The sequence below is a fragment of the Oryzias latipes genome, chromosome 11 (assembly GCF_002234675.1).
Source record: "Oryzias latipes chromosome 11, ASM223467v1".
Lineage (NCBI taxonomy): Eukaryota > Metazoa > Chordata > Actinopteri > Beloniformes > Adrianichthyidae > Oryzias > Oryzias latipes.
The window spans coordinates 10,013-30,503 of NC_019869.2; the positions used below are offsets into that span (position 1 = coordinate 10,013).

General features: G+C 43.4%; 1 protein-coding gene across 16 annotated transcripts in view; it reads right to left on the reverse strand.

The window, feature by feature from the left end:
• Positions 1-217: 217 nt before the first annotated feature.
• Positions 218-20,491, reverse strand: part of LOC101162652 (focal adhesion kinase 1) — a 45,195-nt gene continuing 24,921 nt past the window's right edge. For 4 of the 16 annotated variants that reach the window (XM_023959841.1, XM_023959840.1, XM_023959833.1 and 1 more), the window contains 14 exons: positions 19,508-19,677; positions 17,407-17,494; positions 17,059-17,138; positions 16,863-16,925; positions 16,082-16,136; positions 5,600-5,740; positions 5,349-5,426; positions 5,172-5,279; positions 4,705-4,822; positions 4,437-4,491; positions 3,652-3,716; positions 3,407-3,493; positions 2,473-2,493; positions 218-1,245 (listed from right to left, as the gene is read on the reverse strand). In XM_023959841.1, the coding sequence (XP_023815609.1) occupies positions 1,172-1,245; positions 2,473-2,493; positions 3,407-3,493; positions 3,652-3,716; positions 4,437-4,491; positions 4,705-4,822; positions 5,172-5,279; positions 5,349-5,426; positions 5,600-5,740; positions 16,082-16,136; positions 16,863-16,925; positions 17,059-17,138; positions 17,407-17,494; positions 19,508-19,677 (1,203 nt within the window). In that variant the 3' untranslated portion in view covers positions 218-1,171. The remainder of the gene's footprint in view (positions 1,246-2,472; positions 2,494-3,406; positions 3,494-3,651; positions 3,717-4,436; positions 4,492-4,704; positions 4,823-5,171; positions 5,280-5,348; positions 5,427-5,599; positions 5,741-16,081; positions 16,137-16,862; positions 16,926-17,058; positions 17,139-17,406; positions 17,495-19,507; positions 19,678-20,491) is intronic. The other 12 variants (XM_023959829.1, XM_023959828.1, XM_023959827.1 and 9 more) reach the window with 12 other exon arrangements.

Sequence of the window (20,491 nt, forward strand, 5' to 3'; positions counted from 1 at the left end):
ATTCCCTGTGGTAACGTACAGAAACTACATTAGACAGAATGTGTCTCTGTCCAAATATTGATGGTTCTGACTGTAGACTTTCTCCAGATCTCCAGAGACAGTGTGTCTCTCTCTGACCTTCTCTGTGTTTCTCTATCAACATCCTCAAAGCAAAGATTGCATCTGTAGTTCTCTTTCTTGGCATGAAACCATCCTGCTGCTCACAAATGTTCACTTCTGCTCTTAGCCTAGCTTCAGCTACTCTTTCCCATCACTTCATTGTTTGGTTCATCAGCTTGATTCCTCTGAAGTTATCACAACTCTGCACATCTCCTTATTCTTAAAAACGGACTCCATCACACTTCTCCTCCATTCCTCAGACGTCTTCTCACCACCTAAGATCCTGTTGAACAACCCGTCAGAACCTCCACTGCCATCTCTCCTAGACACTTCAATACCTCCACAGGTGTGTCATGCCCCCCCCTCACTTCCCATATACTGATCTTTTTTACTTCCTGCTCCACAACAGTCACCTCTTCTGTTCTTTCTTCTCTCTCACTTCCTTCGTTCATCAACTCTTCAAAGTATTCTCTCCATCTTTCAATACGTTACCATCGCTGTCCTTCATCACCCTAACCTGCTGCAGGTTCTTCCCATCTCGGTCTCGCTGCCTTGCTCATCTGTATCGGTCAGTCTCTCTGCCTTTACTACTCAACCTAGCACACAAGTCATTATAAGCCCCTGGTTTGGCCTTTGACAGCAACTATTTTATGGTTTTATGTTATGAATGCAGACAGAAAGAGTCTAACGGGTAAAAGTCGAGCTAAAGAAGAAAATAAAAGTAAAGAAAGGTCAGAAGACAGAACCAAATGGGAGGAGAGCAGAACACAGTCCATTTTAAAACTGACCACACATTTAAAAGCATAAGCAGTTTGAAGCGGCCAACACAGAACCAAGACCACAGTCCATCAGATCTACGGCCAAGCAGCATATGGAGGATTCTGACGGACACAGGAATGAATCTGACAGATGCATCTGCCTCCTGCATACAGGGCTCTCTAACCATAAATACATCAAGATAAAAGCGTCCAACACAGAAAAAAACAGGAAGATTACTATTTAGCACTGGTGTGCAACAGAAGCTGAAACTGGGATATTCTCAAAGCTGACGCCTGTCATGCAAAGTTAGAGCTTAGACTGGTGACTTACTGGAAGGCATGGTGTACGTGTCCTCTTCATCAACTATCTCCGCATAGTCATCCGTCTCTGAAATGTTAGAAGACACAAACAATGTCAACAAGCTGAAAGACGAAGAGCCGGCTTGTAGATTGAAGAGGAACAGACGTACATGATGTCAGTAAGCAGCAGAAAGGCAGAAAAGAAGCAAACGGCTGACAGAGTTTCAGCAGCTGGCTTCACCCACACAAACACTTGGCTGCTGAAATTCTGTTTGTGCGAGAGCAGCTGGAGGAGGAGCAGCGGGGAAAAACGACAAGCAGAGGCCAAGATTTCAAAAAGGAAAACAGATCCACAAAATAGTGAAACGGCTGAAAGAAGAGGGGGAATAAAAGATAAACGAAAGGAAACCTGAAGGTCTGCAGAAAGCAGCCAGCAGGAAAAGAGGAAAGCTGGAGTCTTTCCTAACCAGATGGAGGAGTTTCAAACCAAATCAGCGAGCAGACTCAGCTGTTCCCTCTGCAGGAATCCTTTAGCTTCCCATGTTCCCAAAGCTTACATTTATCTCCTGAAAGTCAACTTTTTGGAGAAACTACAGGCCTCTAGCCATGAAAATAAGGCACACAAGAAGGAAAAAAGTGTTTGTATCTCTAAGCAGAAGTGAGCATCAACCATGGAAGTTGGAACAGAAACAACCACAGTTTGAATTTGGACTCCAGATGTTGAATCAAAGAGTCGTGTCTTTGATTCAATGCTTGTAAATACCAGTCATGTTTCACATTAACACAGAAAAGCCACTAATGAGGTTCCAGACAGAGCTGAAGCAATAAACTATTTCCATAAAACTGGAATTTTGTAGTTATGGAATATTTTGTGTGATGGATTCCCTCTCCTCTTCACTTCCAGCTGTACTTACACAATAAATGCTAAATGTCCTTTTTCCTGGTCAGCATGTTTTCTCTCAAACCGTGATTTCTGACAGATTCTACAGATCCTGTGAGTCTGCATCAGTGAGATCTTGCTGGTGGATTACAGGCAGAAATGCAGGCGTTCATGAATTTCCCTGCTGCAGTGAGAGTCTGTGATAGCGCCAGCAGATAACTGTTCCTGTGTGCATGTCAAGACAACCACCTTCTGTGGAAAGTCCCTTCATGCTAACTAAAACCTGTCTCAAATCCAGAACTCAAAGCGTCTCCCACATTCACAAAACCGTCGGCATAGAACCAAAGACACTAGAGCAAGCTCAATCCTGGTGCTGCTTGTGGGACAAGACAGAGACGGAGACGGTGGACAGACGGATAAACGGCTTGACTTTACCATCCCCACTAAGATCTTCTGCTGGTTCCAGGACAGCATGCAGGAAACAGGAGGATGAAACCGGCAAAGAAGTGAGAGAAGCAGAAGAGGAGAAAAGGAGGTTAGACACACACAGAGAGCTGTGCAGCATCCAAAAGTCCAAAACTTAGCAAGCAGTTAGTTTAAGCTCAGATCAATGTGGAGGAAAAGAACTGACAGGCTCCAGTGCTGCACAGCAAACAAAGCAGGAAGATCGCGGAGAGCAGATCTAGTGCTGGTTTCCACGAGTCCTGGGAAAAAATAAGCTCTAAAAGAGTCAGAGCTTCTGTCCAGACTGAGTATGAAAGTCCACTAAAGCGCTGCACTGATACACAACGGAGGAAAAACGAAGACAAACGTCCAGCAACAGGGAGGACTTCACACAACTGCTTGTGTCCGGCTTCATGTTCATGCTGTAGAAATGTCCTCTGGACATGGTGATGATGTCAGTCATCCCCCTAAATATCTGCTGTTATTTTAGGGACAGTCTCTCATAGGGACAGCTAGAATGCAGCAGCATCCCAGTCTGTTCTAGCAGCTCTACTTCTGTGATGGAGAACAGAATAAAGCAAATCTATCAAAGAAAAGAGATATTTTTAAACTATAGAAAGTCCCATTGGTCACACAAAGCTTCACATTTTGTGTCTGATACTTTTCAGATCAATATATTCCCTGTTATTGGGATCAAAACATATGGGATTTTATGCAATCTAGACAAGGGCAGCGTGTAACCAAACCAAACCAGAGCAGATTGTGAATTCAAACATTCAGGATTTCCTTTGTGAAGCAGAAATCTCTGCCAAACAACCAAAGTATTATTCCATCCACAGAAAAACATCCGGCTTGGATGGACTCCACTCATCAGATCCATTCAGTCCTCATGTCAGTTCTGGTGCACATGCTCTGTGACAGATACCGGCCCGCTGCCCATCGGAGCACAGAACAAAGGGGAGGAGCAAGCGCCGAGCTCTGATTGGCTTGGGAGGACAGGATGTCTCTACACCTTCAACCAGTTGGGTGGGAAAGACGGCCACAGAACCAGGAAGAAAAACGGCAAATTGATGCAAGTGGATGGAGAGATGAGAGGAAGAAAGGAAGAAGGAGAAGTAAAGACAAATCTGTGAGCAAAAGAGAAAAACAGCAGAGCGCTGGGAGACTTACCCGAGATGGAAATAGTCCGTACACCACTCTTCACTGCTTCTAGCCTTTTCTCATTATTCGACAGTCTGAAGACAAAAAGAGCCGTTAATTCAGCATCAGAACAGAAGGAAACAGAGAAAAAGCCTGGTCCTGCTCTTTGTTCTGCTGTTACATGAAGACGGGCAGACAGGAACAAGAGCAGGCCAGTGTTTAGGAAACCTGAAGTGGAAAATATTTGGCCCCTAAAACCTAGTTCCTTATTTGAGCAAAGACACAGAGTGGAGGAAAAACGCCACGGCGGGAATCTGAACCCACCTGAGATGGAAAATGTGCAAAAACGAAGCTTTGAAGGTTTTGGAAAATGTCTTAAAAAATTCAACCGTCATGCAAATTAGAGTTCAAATAAGATCTAAAAGTGATTCATATCAAAATGCTCAAATTATGTCTACATTTCAGGGTTATGGACTTTTGAAATGTAAAAAATAAGTGAAATCTCTTGCAAAGGTTTAATACCTTTTGAACTTTTTTAATTAATTTGACATCTTTATAATTATTGGCTGGGAGGACAGAAATAATCAAAGATGACGTTTAGAAACTAACAACAGGTTTTTCTCCAGAAGCCATATATTTTCTGCTTTAAGCTTTAACCATCAACAAAATGTATTCATTCAACTTTATGTTACCAAGAATGAAAAGAAAAAATTATCTGCAGGATCTGCTCTGCAGCTGGAGTGTGATGAGGATTTGCTGGAAGTGGAGGAACGTTTCTCTATAAGACTGTTCTCAGCATAAAAAGGTCTTCTTACTTTGGAAGGGAAGGCAGCGCTCTGTCGCCCTCTGCAGGACAAACACAGACATCACCTTTAAACAGCAAGAAGTAAAAGTAAACCATGAAGCTGTTCTGTAATATTACCCACAAACCATTGGAGGAAACACGGTTTCCCTTCTACAGACTAAAAAGATTTGATTTCTTCAACTCGTTCCAGGAGCCACGACACACTGCTGCTTGAAGCAGCTGTAAAGCTCTGAGTGATTGTTCTGTGGCCTGGTTATTAAGGTGGAATGACTCGCTACCTTTATGAATTCTCACAATCAACGAGTGAGTTTCCATGGAGACGAGTCGGCAGTAGCCGTCAATCAAGTCTGCTAAGTTCTCAGCCATGGTAAGTGATGCTGTCGTCACTGTGAGAGGCTGCAAAAACACAAATGCATCCGTTATTCCAAGCAGAACACACACACTCACAGCTAACACACAACAACACAACACAGCTCTCCAGGCTGTTTTCTAAAACCAACGTGACTGTTGTCATTCAATCGATAAAACTTGACTTTTGAATCTATCAGTGTCATAAAACTACTGATCTGGTAATAAAAATATTTTAAAGCTAAATATAGATACAGCTTCAGTATCAGCAGAAAAAAAGCTGAGCGGCCACATCTGTGAAGCCGAAACGTCTCCATCCACATCTGCACAAACTAACAGCAGTCCTTAAATGGTTGGACTCATTTAAGGTGGTATGACAGAAAGAGTGTGGGCTTACCTCAGCAGCTCCCGCTACGTTCAGCTGTAACATGCCTTTGCGGTCTTTCTCCTCCATGGCCCAGTACTGGATGGACTGAACTTGAGTGAAGTTTGCTAGATGTGTGGGCTGAAAACAGACAACTAAGCACAAACTTGACTGAATTGATCGAGTTCCAACGTGTGAAGCTTCACTTACGGTTGATCCTTTATCTGTGAGGTAACTGATGCCTTCTTCTGGTCCAATGGCCAGTTCCACCTGGATCACCCAGCTGGACTGTTGGAGGAGAACAGTGGAAGCAAAAGACAAAGCAGGAAAAAGGAGAAGAGAATGAGACATAATCTCTGCAGAACCTCCAGAAGGGCCTGGCCTTCCACAGGAAACATCTGCCTTCATGTGGGAACAAGACTTTAGAACAGAATAAAGATGCTCAGAAAGCACAGACCTACCCCAAGGGCACATTTGAAGAACTCCTTGTCATAGCGGCGAATTGGTGCAAGTACCTCCAAGAACTTGAGCATGCAATGCTCGTCATCTAGATTGGCTACCTGCTTAAACGTCTGCTGAATGAGCTTCCGAAGAGTTTTGGCCTGAGCAAAAAGATGACAAAGATCAAAGCAAACTCTGATTTAGAGGCCAACACTAAAAGAAATCCACCAACAATCTTCTCTTTTTCACTGCGTATTTAATTTATTTTTTATCAGACACTGGTTTGTTTTGTAATATAAAACGTGCCGACATGTTTCGGTGGAATGTCTTCCACCTTCATCAGGGTCGTCATCAGGTGGTGGTGTGTGACGTCTTTAAAAAACAGCTGATTGGGATTGAGGCGGAGTCACCTGTCAAACTTTGACAGGTGACTCCGCCCCTTGATGTCCGTTTTCTGCTGGAGGATGTTGCTCCAGGTGTGGGAGAGCAGGAAAGCCCCTCATCCCTGTTCATGGAAGTGTGGGCTCGCTTTCTTATCTGCACCGCCTCCAGGATCCATCTGCGGTGTCTGTTGTCTTCAGTGCGGAGGACTATGGCCTTTTCCCAGTCCATGATGTGGTTTTCCTGCTTGCAGTGGTCCGTTATGCTGATTTCACATTTTCTTGTACTGCCTGTTGTCGTCAGTCCCAATCAGCTGTTTTTTAAAGACGTCACACACCAACACCTGATGACGACCCTGATGACCCTAGGTTTCCTGTGACGTCATTTCCGGGTGAGCTATTCCCAGTGCTAGTTGTGTGACTGCTGTCCTCTTGTTTGGCATTAGCCTGACTACTATTGCTTACTCTAAGGGTTATCTGGGTTAATATTCACATCTAGTACCTTTTATTAACGAATTCACCACTGTTAAACCGCTTGCTGTTCACTTTCTCATTTTGCTAAATAGACCACTTCTCTTTACTTAAACACCGCTAGCCTTAGCTTAGAACCTAGTATGGCCACCACCACTCCTTCCGCTTCTCCTCCTTTCTCCTGCCCCATGTGCCATATGTTTAGTGATGATCCTGCCTCCTTTAGTGAAAATAGCGGTAGTTGTGTTAAGTGTAGTCTTGTGTTAGACTTGGAGGCCAGGCTGGAGCAGTTAGAAGCGCGGCTCCGCACAGTGGAAGCTAAGCCGGCTAGCCAGGTCGTTACTCGTAGCACGGGCCGCGCTACCAGGGCTAACTTAGCTAGCACCCCAGCGCCCTCCCAACAGCCGGGAGACAGTCAGGGGTTTGTACCGGTTGGGAGGAAACATAGTGCTAAACGCAAAAACTTAGAGCACCCGAGACTCCACGTTAGTAATAGGTTCTCCCCCCTCAGCGACACACCCGCTGAACACTCAACTCTGGTTATAGGCTCTTCTGAAGTTAGAAACGTGGAGCTCCCAGCGGCTACAGTCAGGTGTTATCCGGGGGCCAGAGTTGGTGACATCGAGGGGAACCTTAGGATGTTAGCTCAGAGTAAGTCCAGGTTCCGTCGAGTCGTGATTCACGCAGGCGTTAATGATGCCCGACGGAGACAATCGGAGGTGGTTAAGTTAAACGTAGCTTCGGTGTGTAAACTGGCTAAGACGATGTCCGACACTGTAATTTTCTCTGGTCCCCTGCCGAACTTAGTCAGTGATGAAATGTACAGCCGCTTTTCATCATTTAACCCCTGGCTTTCTAGATGGTGCCCAGAAAACGGCGTTGGTTTTGTGGATAACTGGAGCGCGTTTTGGGGGAAGCCCGGTCTCATGCGGAGAGACGGCGTCCATCCCACTCGGGACGGTGCCGCTCTTCTTTCTAGAAACATTTCTGCTAGCCTTAGTCTGTTAACCTGACAATCCAGAGACGAGACCCGGGCGCAGAGCAGCAGTGTAAAACGCTCCTCTGAGCCTCCCTTAGGGTTAGTGCCGGTGCAAAACCCATGCAGGGAAAGTCAAGCAGGTCCGAGCTTTAGCTTATGTGCTGAAAGACAAATGAAAGGAGCGCGTCTTAGAAACCTTAAAGTGACAGACAGCAGTTCTCACAAGCAGAATTATGATGTCATTAAATGCGGTTTATTAAACATTAGATCCATTTCCTCCAAGTCCCTCTTAGTCAACGAGTTAATTACTGATAACAATCTTAGTCTTTTAGCCTTAACAGAAACTTGGCTCCAACAGGATGACTATGTTAGATTGAATGAAGCAACCCCCCCCACTTATGCTAACTATCAGAAATCCAGGATTTCAGGGAAAGGAGGTGGTTTGGCAGTAATATCACAGTCTAGCTTACTTCTCAGCCCTAAAGTTAAAAATGCTTATAATTCATTTGAAAACATCATATTGTCTTTAAGTCACCCAAACAGGAAAACTCCAAAACCTGTTTTACTCATAATTATTTATCGCCCCCCCGGCCCATATTCAGAATTTTTAACTGAGTTTTCTGACTTCCTATCGACTATTGTCTTAGATTCTGATCAAATTATAATATTAGGGGATTTTAATATTCATGTTGATGACCCCAGTGACTGCCTAGGAAAGGCTTTTGCAGCTTTATTAGATGATGTTGGTTTCACCCAAAGTGTGAATGAACCCACTCACTGTCATAAGCACACCCTGGACCTTGTTCTAACCCATGGGATAGAGATCAGCCAGCTGAGTGTCCTTCCTCTTAACCCCATCATTTCTGATCACTTTCTGATTACCTTCCAGTTTACACTGGAACATCCTTCTGCCCCAGTGAATAAGAAACAGCTTAGAAGAACCTTAACTGACCGTTCTGTGTCTGAGTTTAAACACACAGTTCAGCCAGTACTTAGTGATATTCTGAGAAAATACTCTGAGACCAGCTCCCATAGTATCAGTCCTAGTATAAATGACCACTTTGTTAATGATGCCTTACAAGCCCTCAGGAGTACACTCCATGTTGTTGCCCCCTTGAAACCTAAGTTCGTCAGACAAAACCGAGTAGCACCGTGGTTTAACGCTGAAACTCGTTCTCTTAAACAAGAAACCCGTAAGTTGGAAAGAGAATGGCGCCGCTCCGGTTCAGAGCAGTCTCTGGATATCTGGAAACATAGCCTATTAAATTATAAAAAAGCTCTGCGTAGAGCTAGAAGCCAGTACTATTCAACCTTAATATCAGAGAATGGAAACAATCCAAGATTTCTTTTTAGCACTATTGCTAGATTAACTCGCAGTCAGAGCTCAGTAGAACCACATGTTCCTGTTTCTCTCAGCTCTGATGATTTTCTTACATTTTTCGATAGTAAAATCTCAAATATTAGACATAAGTTAAATCAATTTATTCCTACTATCAGCCCAGAACAGGCTGAAGCGGTAGAAGTGGAGGCATCCATAGAAACCTCTGTAACATTAGACTGCTTCACTGCTGTGGATCAAGTGGAAATAACATCAATTATTACGTCCTCCAAATCCTCAACGTGTCTGTTAGACCCAATTCCCACTAGACTTTTTAAAGAAACTTTTCCCCTAATTAATGATCCCATATTAACGATGATAAATGCCTCTCTGGAAACGGGTTACGTGCCACAGTCTTTTAAATATGCAGTTGTTAAACCTCTTCTGAAAAAGCCCAGTTTGGATCCTAGCATCTTGGCCAACTATAGACCGATATCAAACCTGCCCTTTATTTCTAAAATCCTAGAAAGAGTTGTAGTTAAGCAGCTTTACTGCCACCTACAGGACAACAGCCACTTTGAAGACTTTCAGTCGGGGTTTAGACCTCACCACAGTACGGAAACTGCACTAGTTAGAGTCTCTAATGACTTGTTATTGGCCTCAGAAAAGGGACTACTTTCTATTCTGGTCCTGTTGGACCTCAGTGCAGCCTTTGACACTATCGACCACGGTATTTTACTCCATAGATTAGAGCAGGACACAGGGATCAGAGGATCTGCTCTCCAGTGGTTTAAATCCTATCTGTCCGATAGGTATCAGTTCGTTAATGTAAATGGCCATTCCTCTCAGTGCACTCGAGTCAACTATGGAGTCCCACAGGGCTCAGTCTTGGGACCGATCCTGTTTACGCTTTATATGCTACCCCTAGGAAACATAATCAGGAACCACAGCATTAATTTTCATTGTTATGCCGACGATACGCAGTTGTATTTATCCATGAAGCCTGACCAGAATGACCAGATAGAGAAACTGAACGCCTGCATCAGTGACATCAAGACCTGGATGACAATTAATGACCTCCTCTTGAACCCAGAAAAAACTGAGGTCATTATACTTGGTCCTAAAAACCTCAGAGATGCTCTGTCTGCTCAGATAGTCTCCCTGGATGGTGTAAGTATAGCCCCCAATTCCACAGTTAGAAACCTTGGGGTTTTATTTGACCAGGATTTATCATTTAAGGCTCACATATCTCAGGCGTGTAGAACTGCCTTTTTTCACCTGTGGAATATTGCTAAGATCAGAAATCTACTTTCTAAGAGTGATGCTGAAAAACTCATCCATGCATTTGTTACGTCGAGGCTGGATTACTGTAACTCCTTGTTAGCAGCGTGTCCTAAGAGTTCCTTAAGAAGTCTCCAGCTTGTTCAGAACGCAGCAGCTAGATTGTTAGCAGGAACTAGCAGAAGAGATCACATCACTCCTGTGTTAGTTTCACTTCACTGGATCCCAGTTGATTCTAGAATCCAGTTCAAGATCCTCCTGTTAACCTATAAGGCCTTACATGGACTGGCCCCGTCCTATATTAAGGACCTCATAGTCCCTTACCATCCAGTCAGAACACTTCACTCACTAAATGCAGGACTGCTTGTGGTTCCTAGAATTAGTCAAAGTACGGTTGGAGGTAGAGCGTTTAGCCACCAAGCCCCTGTTTTATGGAATAAACTCCCAGCTCATGGAAGAGAGGCCGACTCAGTTTCTACATTCAAAGCTAGACTGAAAACATTCCTCTGTGGACAGGATTATTATCAGACTAGTTAGTATTCAGAGATTATTTAACTTAATGTTAATTTGTTTAAATTAAACTTAATAATAACTATTTCTTTTAAAAGGCTGCTAGAAGTTGAAGCTGGGGTAACTATGGTGCACTGGGGTTCTGTCCTCTTTTCTCATCTACTTCTACCCTTCCTCTCCTCTATTCTTGATCATTATTCATCATTTAGTTCTCCATGCCTCTGTTTGGTGCAGTGATTCATGTATTGTCCCTCTTTCCCCTCCTGGGGAGTGGGAGTGCTTCCAGACTCCAGTTGGTTCATCCGTGCTCCAGTTCCTGACCGAGTACCTCGTCTCTGCTCCTGCTCCTACACCTGGCTGTGGTTCCTGTCTCCGGCTCGACTCGCGCCTTTGACTGTCCCCCCAACCACGACTGGATGAAGCTCGTCTGCTGGACTTTATATATGTAGTTGTAGATTTAGATAAGTTAATTCTTCTCTAAGAGTTCTGGTAAATCGCCTGTCCGTCCTGGGGGAGGATCCCTCCTTCATGTGGGCACCCCTGAGGTTTCTTCGTTTTTTCCGGAATCCGGTTTTTTTGGGAGTTTTTCCTTACCGCGAAGGGGGGTCTAAGGGCAGGGATGCCAGTATAGCTTAGTCAGTTTGTTAGTTCATTTTAGTATTTTCCTATTGAACTCTTTGTATTCATGATCCTTTTGAGTTCATGTTTTACTTCGAAGCCCATCGAGACGACTGTTGTTGTGATTTTGGGCCATACAAATAAAATTGAATTGAAAAATTGAATGAAGGTGGAAGACATTCCACCGAAACATGTCGGCGCGTTTTATATTACAAAACAAACCAGTGTCTGATAAAAAATAACTTAAATCCGCAGTATAATTCTATAGACACAATCAACCTCTTTGAATCAATACTCTTTTTCAGTTAGACCCAACAGAGAATTTGACTTCAATAAAGATCAATCTCTCATTGTTAACTGAAACTTAGTCAGTTTGAGTCAAACGAACATTGAACAGTCCGTTAATCATCAGTGCAGATCACATTCATGTCACAGAGCTTTCAGACAAAAGTCTAATCTATTTGAGGTTTTTTTGTCTTTACAGCATTCACCCCATAAATGAAGGCAGAAACTCTGCATTCATGTGAACACTCCATGTACAGCTGTAGAACTACACATTCCCCCTGGTTCCCCTTCCCCCTAAATGCAGAGGCTGGTCCATGTGCAGATTAAGATTAGGATTAGAGGGGATTAACTTGATTATGATCAGAAAGAAAGCACAGATTAGCAGTCAGAGGTTTTACATCAGAATTTAGGATCTATAATTAAGATCAATTAACATCCAGATGTATGACCAGACTCAAGTGTTCTGTGGAGCACTAATGATTCATAGAACATAGACCTCCTCACGCTGACACGCCTGTACTCTCATTCATACTCTCTGAAATATTAAAAATCATTTTCCTTTCAAGAAAATTCATTTACTTTTGTTTTCAACCCCCCCGCCAGCTGTTAAGTCACTAAGCCTTAGGGATTTAACAGAACTACAACCACACACCCCCAAACACACCATGTGTGTACTTGTGTGTCCGCCTGATGTCGTCACACATTTACTACTGCAGGAAAAAAGGGAAACTCTAAAGCCCAAACACAACCAGCTTACCAGACAAAAGTTTGTCTCAGAGAAAAGGTCATTTAAAGAAGTAAACGTCTAAAATATATATTATATTATATATAAAAATTTGAGAAGTGTTTGATCACGGTCGTCTGAAACAACATGGAGTAATAAACCAAAGAGCCAAATAATTTCAAGAAATATGACACCTGGATTCCTGACTTTCTCTGTATGTCTGACGTAACCTGAATAACAGCAGAGTTCTGACCTGCAGACAACTTGACCTCAACTTTCACCGCAGCTGATATCAGCTGAAGAAGGATATGGACCTGAATCTAATGTCTGCAGACACAACATGGAAGAGAACTATAAACTCTGTTTAAACCAGAAGAACGGCTGTTATCAGTAAAAGAAGAAATGCCAACCTTGGACAATCGCCAGTTATGGACCTAACCCTAACCCTTTAATTTTCCCCTACAGCATTACTTTATTATATAAAAAAAAAATAAAAATACAAAAAAATATTTAAAAAAAAGTAAAACAAATGATTAATCACTTATTGAAAATTGTTAAATTGATTGACTTTTGATGATAGTACTTCACAGGCTCCTAAAATTGATAAATTGATTAAAAAATCTTTCCTAATGTAGCATAATTTTGCACATGTTTTTATCTTTTGATACTTGATGAAATTTTGCTATGAAAATTCCTGAAACAGTGTTGTGTCTACTTTACTGATATAGTATTATGTTTTATTCATATGAATGGCTTTTATAAGTAACATAATCTGCATATAGTTCAGATGACTGATCTGCATTTGCCATGTTGATTTCTAAAATAGTTATTTTTGACGTAATACTTAAGTAATTCATCTTTGTCATGTGCTTTATCGATATCTTATGATTTTTAATTCTGTCTGATAAAAACTGGGAACCAGATATTGATAAATCATGTAATAAAATGGTTATAGTATAACGGGGTGGGATTATATAAGTTCGCTTCCTTCCACTCCCTTTCAAGCAATATTTATTAATGTCTAATTATCCTAAGTATGATTAGTTACTGAATGAATGTATAACTGATGATTATATTGCTGTTGTGTATTATTTCTACTTAATTGCTTGAAATAAACCATTTCAAATCAAATCAAATCAAAATGTTTCAAAAAATATGCTGTCATGCAAAGTAAAGAGACACTGTGTTGCACAGGGAGCAGCAACAGGCAGAGACCAGCAAACAAAGCATTTCTGGGTGGTGATGAACGCTCCTTTCCTCTACTGGGACGGTATGGGAGACACCAAAGGCTGCCCAGGTAACAGTTAGGGTTCAATGCTACACTCATATATACATTTATATACATCCGTGGGTGGTTTCTCCTCCAAGCTGGGGTCCTCCACCAGAGGCCTGGGAGCTTGAGGGTCCTGCAGTATCTTAGCTGTTCCTGTTCTTTTCTGGACTGAGAGGTCTGAGGTCTTTCCAGGTATCTGTTGTAGCCACTCCTCCAGCTTGGGGGTTACTGCCCCCAGTGCTCCAATTACCACAGGCACCACTGTCACCTTCACTTTCCAGGCTTTCTCCAGTTCTTCTCTGAGTCCCTGGTATTTCTCCAGTTTCTCATGTTCCTTCTTCCTGATGTTCCCATCGCTTGGCACTGCCACATCCACCACAACGGCTTTCCTCTGTTCTTTATTGTCGCGGGGTCCCGCCGGGAAATGATGCAGAGGAGCCAAGGTGAGTGTGGCCTTTCATTTATTTCAAGAACCATGAGCCCTTCATTTGCTCCACGCAGGGCACAACAGGTCATGTCACCTCCGTCACTCTCCCTTTTCACTTCCTGTGACACTTCCTTTTAACCCCTCCTACGGGGCGGTGCTCTCCATTAGGACACAGGTAAGGTCACAGGAAACAGTCTTCTACATAAAATAAATAACAGTGTGGGTCCCATCACCATCTGACGGTGCCACCCCATCCCATTTATCCACTACAATGCTTTGCTCTAAATTCTGATGACCCTACCAACAGACTTGCTGCTTAGGAACCTCTGCTCTGACAGATCTGCATTTCTGTGTTCAGTTTGGGCTCTTCATCAAACAGTCTGTTTACGATTCCAAATTAAAATCCTCTGTTCAAGCAGAAATATTTCTGTTCAATGTTTTTATATTCAATCTCAAAGACAAATGACTGAAACTATGCAAAGGTCAAACTGAAATCTAGCATTAGAAGTTAAAGAAGAAGACGTTAACCTGAAAACGTCTCCATGAGTTCCTAACGGCGTAGAAAGCAGATTCATCAAAGCATTTACCCATAATTCCAGAGGGTTACTAAGCAGAAATGTGGTGTTTCTCTGACAAACCTGAGGAATCAAAACAGATTCAAACTTTGATCTGAAAAGCTCCCAAAGGTCAACTCCACCAAGCTGTCCAGATGAACAAACACGTCGCTCCTTGCATCAGCCCGTTTACCACCCTAACCATCTGCTCTGGGGGGGGGGTTTGTAGGCAGAGTCCATTGAGGGAGCATAATCTCATTAAAAGACTACCGTCTAACCCTAACCCTTCCAGCTGGGGTCTGCCGTGATGAAGAGCACAACCACACAGCATGTGAGCACCAGAAAGACAAACGCCATCTTCCCGCTTATACCACCTGATGACCAACAGCTAGACGTCAGTCATCGTGAACGCAGTCCAAAAGAATTAGGTTTTTTCATCCCTTTGATTAGACTTCACTGTATTTTATTGTTCCATTTGTCAGATCCATGAATCTTATAAAAAGAACAATTTAAAAATGTTTTCAAGCTTTGAAGGAACCTGTCTAGATTTACTTCTCCATGCAATCTGGCGCCTTGAAATAAAGGTTAGGCAGCAGATGAGGGGAAGTAGAGACGTAAGTGACGAAAGGGGGGCTTGTCAGACAAAGGGGGGGCTTTAGATTAACACCTCCCCCTCCTTTGGCGTAGAAGACGGCGCCTTAAGGGTTCCACAAGAGCACAAAGCACACGGAGAGGCGTGAACAATCACAGCCCTTCAGCCTCTGCAGAGCATCTGTCGGCCTGCCGACCTCTGCGGGTCACGGAGCTTTAGACGCGCACAAATACATGCACACACACACATGCACGGACAAAAACATGCACACACACATGCACGCACAAATACATGCACACACACATGCACGCACACACACATGCACGCACAAAAACATGCACACACACATGCACGCACACACACATGCACGCACAAAAACATGCACACACAAACATGCACGCACACACACATGCACGCACAAAAACATGCACGCACACACACATGCACGCACAAAAACATGCACACACACACATGCACGCACAAACACATGCACGCACAAAAACATGCACGCACAAACACACCCACACGTGTGCACACACATGCACACACACATACACACGTGCAAACACACACCCAAACACACACATATGCACACACACACATGCACCCTCACACACACACACACCCACCCACCCACCCACATACACATACGCATGTACACGCACACACACACATGCACACACACACACCCACACACACACACCCACCCTCACACCCACCCACCCACATACACGCACGCATGTACACGCACACACACACATGCACACACACACATGCACACACACACACACACACACATGCACACACACTCACAAATGCACACATGCACAAACACACTACAGGTTCCTCTGTGTAAACGTGTGCCGTAAATGGATCACAGGCGCTGCTCATTAAGCATGTCTGATGTCAGCTGTACGACTGCGTCCAAACTGTGACAGTCATCAATTCTCTTGTTGGTACAAACTCTTTGTTGATGAACCAGACTCCTACTGAGGAAACGTAGTTTCAGTTCCACGTTTCAGGGGGAGAAGGCATGGATTCTCCTGAGTGAATCCTAATCTAAACTCCACCCTGATCCTCATCTTCTTACCTTGACGGAGTCCAGCAGCTCCTTTGGGAAAAAGCGCCTTAAACCAACATCTTTCCTGAAAAGAGAAACAGACAAAGATGGAGGCCAGAATGTTGTTGCTGATGTAATTACACTGAGGAATGTTAATTGGTGAGCACTCTGACATCAGGTGGCCCACTTTTCCTGTGGTGGGACACTGCAGAAGCTTCAGGCGTCCATGGAGACAAGCAGCTGAGCAGCAACAGAGAGCTTTGATGAGGACCTGATTATCTTCTGATAAGTATTCTGATTCACAAAAGAGCCCAGAACAAAGACGCCGTGAGGCAACGACCAGAAGAAAACAAAAACTAGAAAGACGCGAAGATGTGCAAAGCTCCGACGGGACTCAAACCAGTGACTCTACCCCCTCAGAGGGATAAATCCAGTCCTGTGGGAGGGCGAGGAGAGTGATGACATCACTGTTTCTATGATCCACCAGCAAAAACCTCACTTTAAGTCAATACGACGATCTGACAACCATGAACGACTCAAAAAGGGAAATACATTAAAACGTTTCCTACAGATCAAAATTTGAGAAAAATGTTTTTCTTCACTTTCCATAACGACCAGTATTAGAAAAATATTTAAAGATCTTTAGAAACGTTATTTTTGAGAAACAAACATTTAAAGAACTCATTCGTTGGGTTTCTAAGTAGAGCCAAAGTTCTGAAACCCTGAACTGAAGGACGGTGGAATAAAGCGATGGAGCCACAATGACATGGGCTACCGGCATCATTCAATAATAGAAGATTCAAATATTTACTCCAGTAGCTCATAATTGGATTTCTTGTCCAGAGCATTTCCCCTCATGTCTTTGAAGAACCTCCTAGAAAAGAGAAAAACAGATGATCATGTAGAGAACCCAACAAAAGAGGAGAACCGATGAAATTAAGTCTGAAAAACCTCCAGAGGAAGAAATCAGGAAGACTGCCGTTAAAACTACAGAGAAGCTTCTTTACCTGATTTCCAAACAGCCCAGCTTGAGGGCGACGTCCTGGTCCACCTCACCCCCCATTTCATTCATGTAGTCATTCTTGGCCTGGATGACAGAAATACACTTTTCATCTGCATCCGTCACTCAGATCAAGTCGCAATCAGTTTATTTTCATTTCATAGAATTCCCTAAAACTTTGTTTCTCCTCATTAAAGGGAAACCATAACTCTCACACCCAAACGTCTGCACACACACACCCCAATACACACAAATGTACACACAAAGTCCTACTGACACACATGACAAAGAACATGGCTGGTCTTTCAGCTCGACCATATGGCTGGCAGCAAGCGTTGGCTTAATGTGTTTGTACCTGATGGTAGAAGTAGTTGAGCGTGGGTCTGTCTTCTGTAAACTGCTGCACAAAACCCTTTGGTAGATACCGGATCCTCAGCTCATACCTGTAGAGGACGGGATGCAGGAGACGGAGGCCATCAGGAGGATTCAACAACACAAACCGAACCAGCTTGGTGCTAAATACTTAACACATGCCATGTGCTTTCTCATTAAACTTGGAAATGTTTTAAATATGGTGCAGTTTCATGAATAATGCAAAGACAGTCAGAGGAGGAGAAGAAGAAGAAAGAAGATTTGCCAAAGACAGAGCTCTATGCAAAAATGCAAATGACCGCAGGAAAATGGACTAGATGCCCCAAAGGGCCTATGTCACACAAAGTAGGGCCTATGTCACACAAAGCAGGGCCTATGTCACACAAAGTAGGGCCTATGTCACACAAAGTAGGCCTATGTCACACAAAGTAGGGCCTATGTCACACAAAGTAGGGCCTATGTCACACAAAGTAGGGCCTATGTCACACAAAGCAGGGCCTATGTCACACAAAGCAGGGCCTATGTCACACAAAGTAGGGCCTATGTCACACAAAGCAGGGCCTATGTCACACAAAGTAGGGCCTGTGTCACACAAAGTAGGCCTATGTCACACAAAGTAGGGCCTATGTCACACAAAGTAGGGCCTATGTCACACAAAATTAACTTTTTGAGCTTTAAAGTGTTGAAAGTGTTCATTCCTCACAAAAAACAAAACAAATTCTTGCATTTCTGAGTATTCCTCTAAAAACCTGCGCTCTGAGCACCAGCCCCTCCTAATCCACAAAAACGAGCGGGTCCTTGCGAGCGGATGTCGATTTGTGAGGAACCGTCCCTTCCAGGAAGAGTCTGTGCTGCCAGCTCCGCCCCCAGGCTAACAGACACGCCCACTTTCTCAGTAGAGCTAGCAGTGATCTACTAAACGCTTTCCTTTTATATGAACAATATGAACATCTATCTTTTCAAGAGTTCAGACATTTGTTTTTTGGGCGACACGCACAAGGAGAGAAAGGCGGAGCCTCAGAGATCGAGTCGTTTTAATTCTGGGTTGAAATCAAACTCAGGAAAGTAACTAATACTCAATAAAAATGTCTACCTTTGTGTGCCAAAGATTATACATGATCATATCCATGGATATGGTTTACTATACAAGGGTTAAGCATTAAAAAAGGCCCTTTTAAGAATTGTTACTTAGACAAAGCAGGCGTCTGGCTCTTTCTCTGTCTTTATGTCCACAGTGCAAGAGCCTTTCTCACAACAGCTGACCCAAAACTGCCATGATGAGGCCAACATACAGCACAACCATCAACAGATTTCATAGAGTAGACCGTTAAACCCATGGGTCACAGTATTTTACTTAACACTTTGCAGTAAATTATAGTGGCAACAAAACCAAATGCCAAATGGAAAAGAAGGAACTTTGAGTCTCATCAAAGGACAGATCTGTAAAGAAAAAAGTATTTTTCTAAGAGTAGTGTTTTTTCTGAACATATATGCTGCCACTCAGCACTTGAATTGCTTGTAAAGCAGCAAACCTTCAGGTCATCTACCTCAGATACAAGAAATCTTTGGAGAGGACAAATAATTGAAGTCCTGTAGGGAACAGGGACGAAGCTGAAGAGTAGGAACAAGTTTGTCACCATGAATGAATGGTTCTGTGAAGAATCGTTCTTGACTGGCAGGTAAATGCAGGTAATCTTTAACCTGCTTCGACGAATCATACAACAGAAGTTTGATCAATAGTCAACACATATTTGTTTCACATTGTGGAATCTGAAGGTCAGATTTTAAATTCTAAAAAATACCCATTTCATTTAAATTCAATAAAAGATGAAACAGTGTGTGAAAATACTAAAGTTCATGGATTCAAACACGAATCCCATCAACAATTTGTTGACTACTGGTGATCAGACACCAATGGTCCATTCAACATTTTCTGGCAGGCTTCATGAGCTGGCTGTTGCTTAGCAACTTGGCATGGTGGCATGAAGACACATTTTTACTTTTCAGAGAAATGACCAAACTTTGACCAGTGTTGTGTAACACTAGTGTGACAAACGCAGTGAGTGATACAAACGGGTACTTGCCTCCACTCCTCATTTGGCCGTGCCAGTTCATACGTTTCTCTGATGTGAGACACGCCCATATCTGGGTGGAGCCAGTGTACTTGATCTCTGGATTGGGTGCTACTAAGGCGAAGACCAAAACAGGAAGTCCAGCGCACTTTGTGGATGTCTAGAATCTTTTGGATGATACCCTGCAGTCAAAGAGTAAAAGACACAAATTGAGCATGGACGTTCCCTTGGTAAATCTATTCATCAACATCTACAAACATTTCAGACTCCGCCTTTGGCTGCCATCGATTTGATCCTAAAACATTAGTGCAGTTTTCCTCAAATCAAAGTTGCAGAAGATTCAATTGAACCCGTCACTTCCACCAAACACAGCCGACCCACTGTGTCTCCATCTCTGCTCTCTATTGAGAACAAGGCGAGGATTGGTTATGTCTGTACACATGAATGGCGTAAATGGTAAATGGCGTACACTTATATAGCGCTTTTCTACCTACAAGGCCCAAAGTGCTTTACAGTCACAGACCCATTCACACATTGGTGGTGGCTCCGCTGCCAAGCACAGGCGCCCGCCTGCCACCAGGGGCAGGGTGGGGTTCAGTGTCCCAGGGACACTTCGACTCATAGGCGGGCAAGGCGGTAATCGAACCCGCAACCTTACGATCATGGGTCGACCGCCCTACGTCCACAGGTAATTTAAGCAGGTTAACATGATGTTACCATCCTAAGTCTCAGACATCACACAACCATAGTAATGCTCACAGATGCATGTTTGATGGTATGTAAACCGCTGGGGGGACTGAGCTAGTTACTACAGGAGAGATCCAAGAAGAAAGGAGGGAATCTGCTGTAGCATCAAAGGCCTAAGAAGAACCAGCAAGTTCAAGCTTCATAGATGGCTCTTAAAGCCCACTACCCCATAAACTACATTTGTACAAAAAACCTAAAAAAGGGCCCCTGGGTGTCATGAAAACACATCCTCATTGTGCAGAGTTCTAA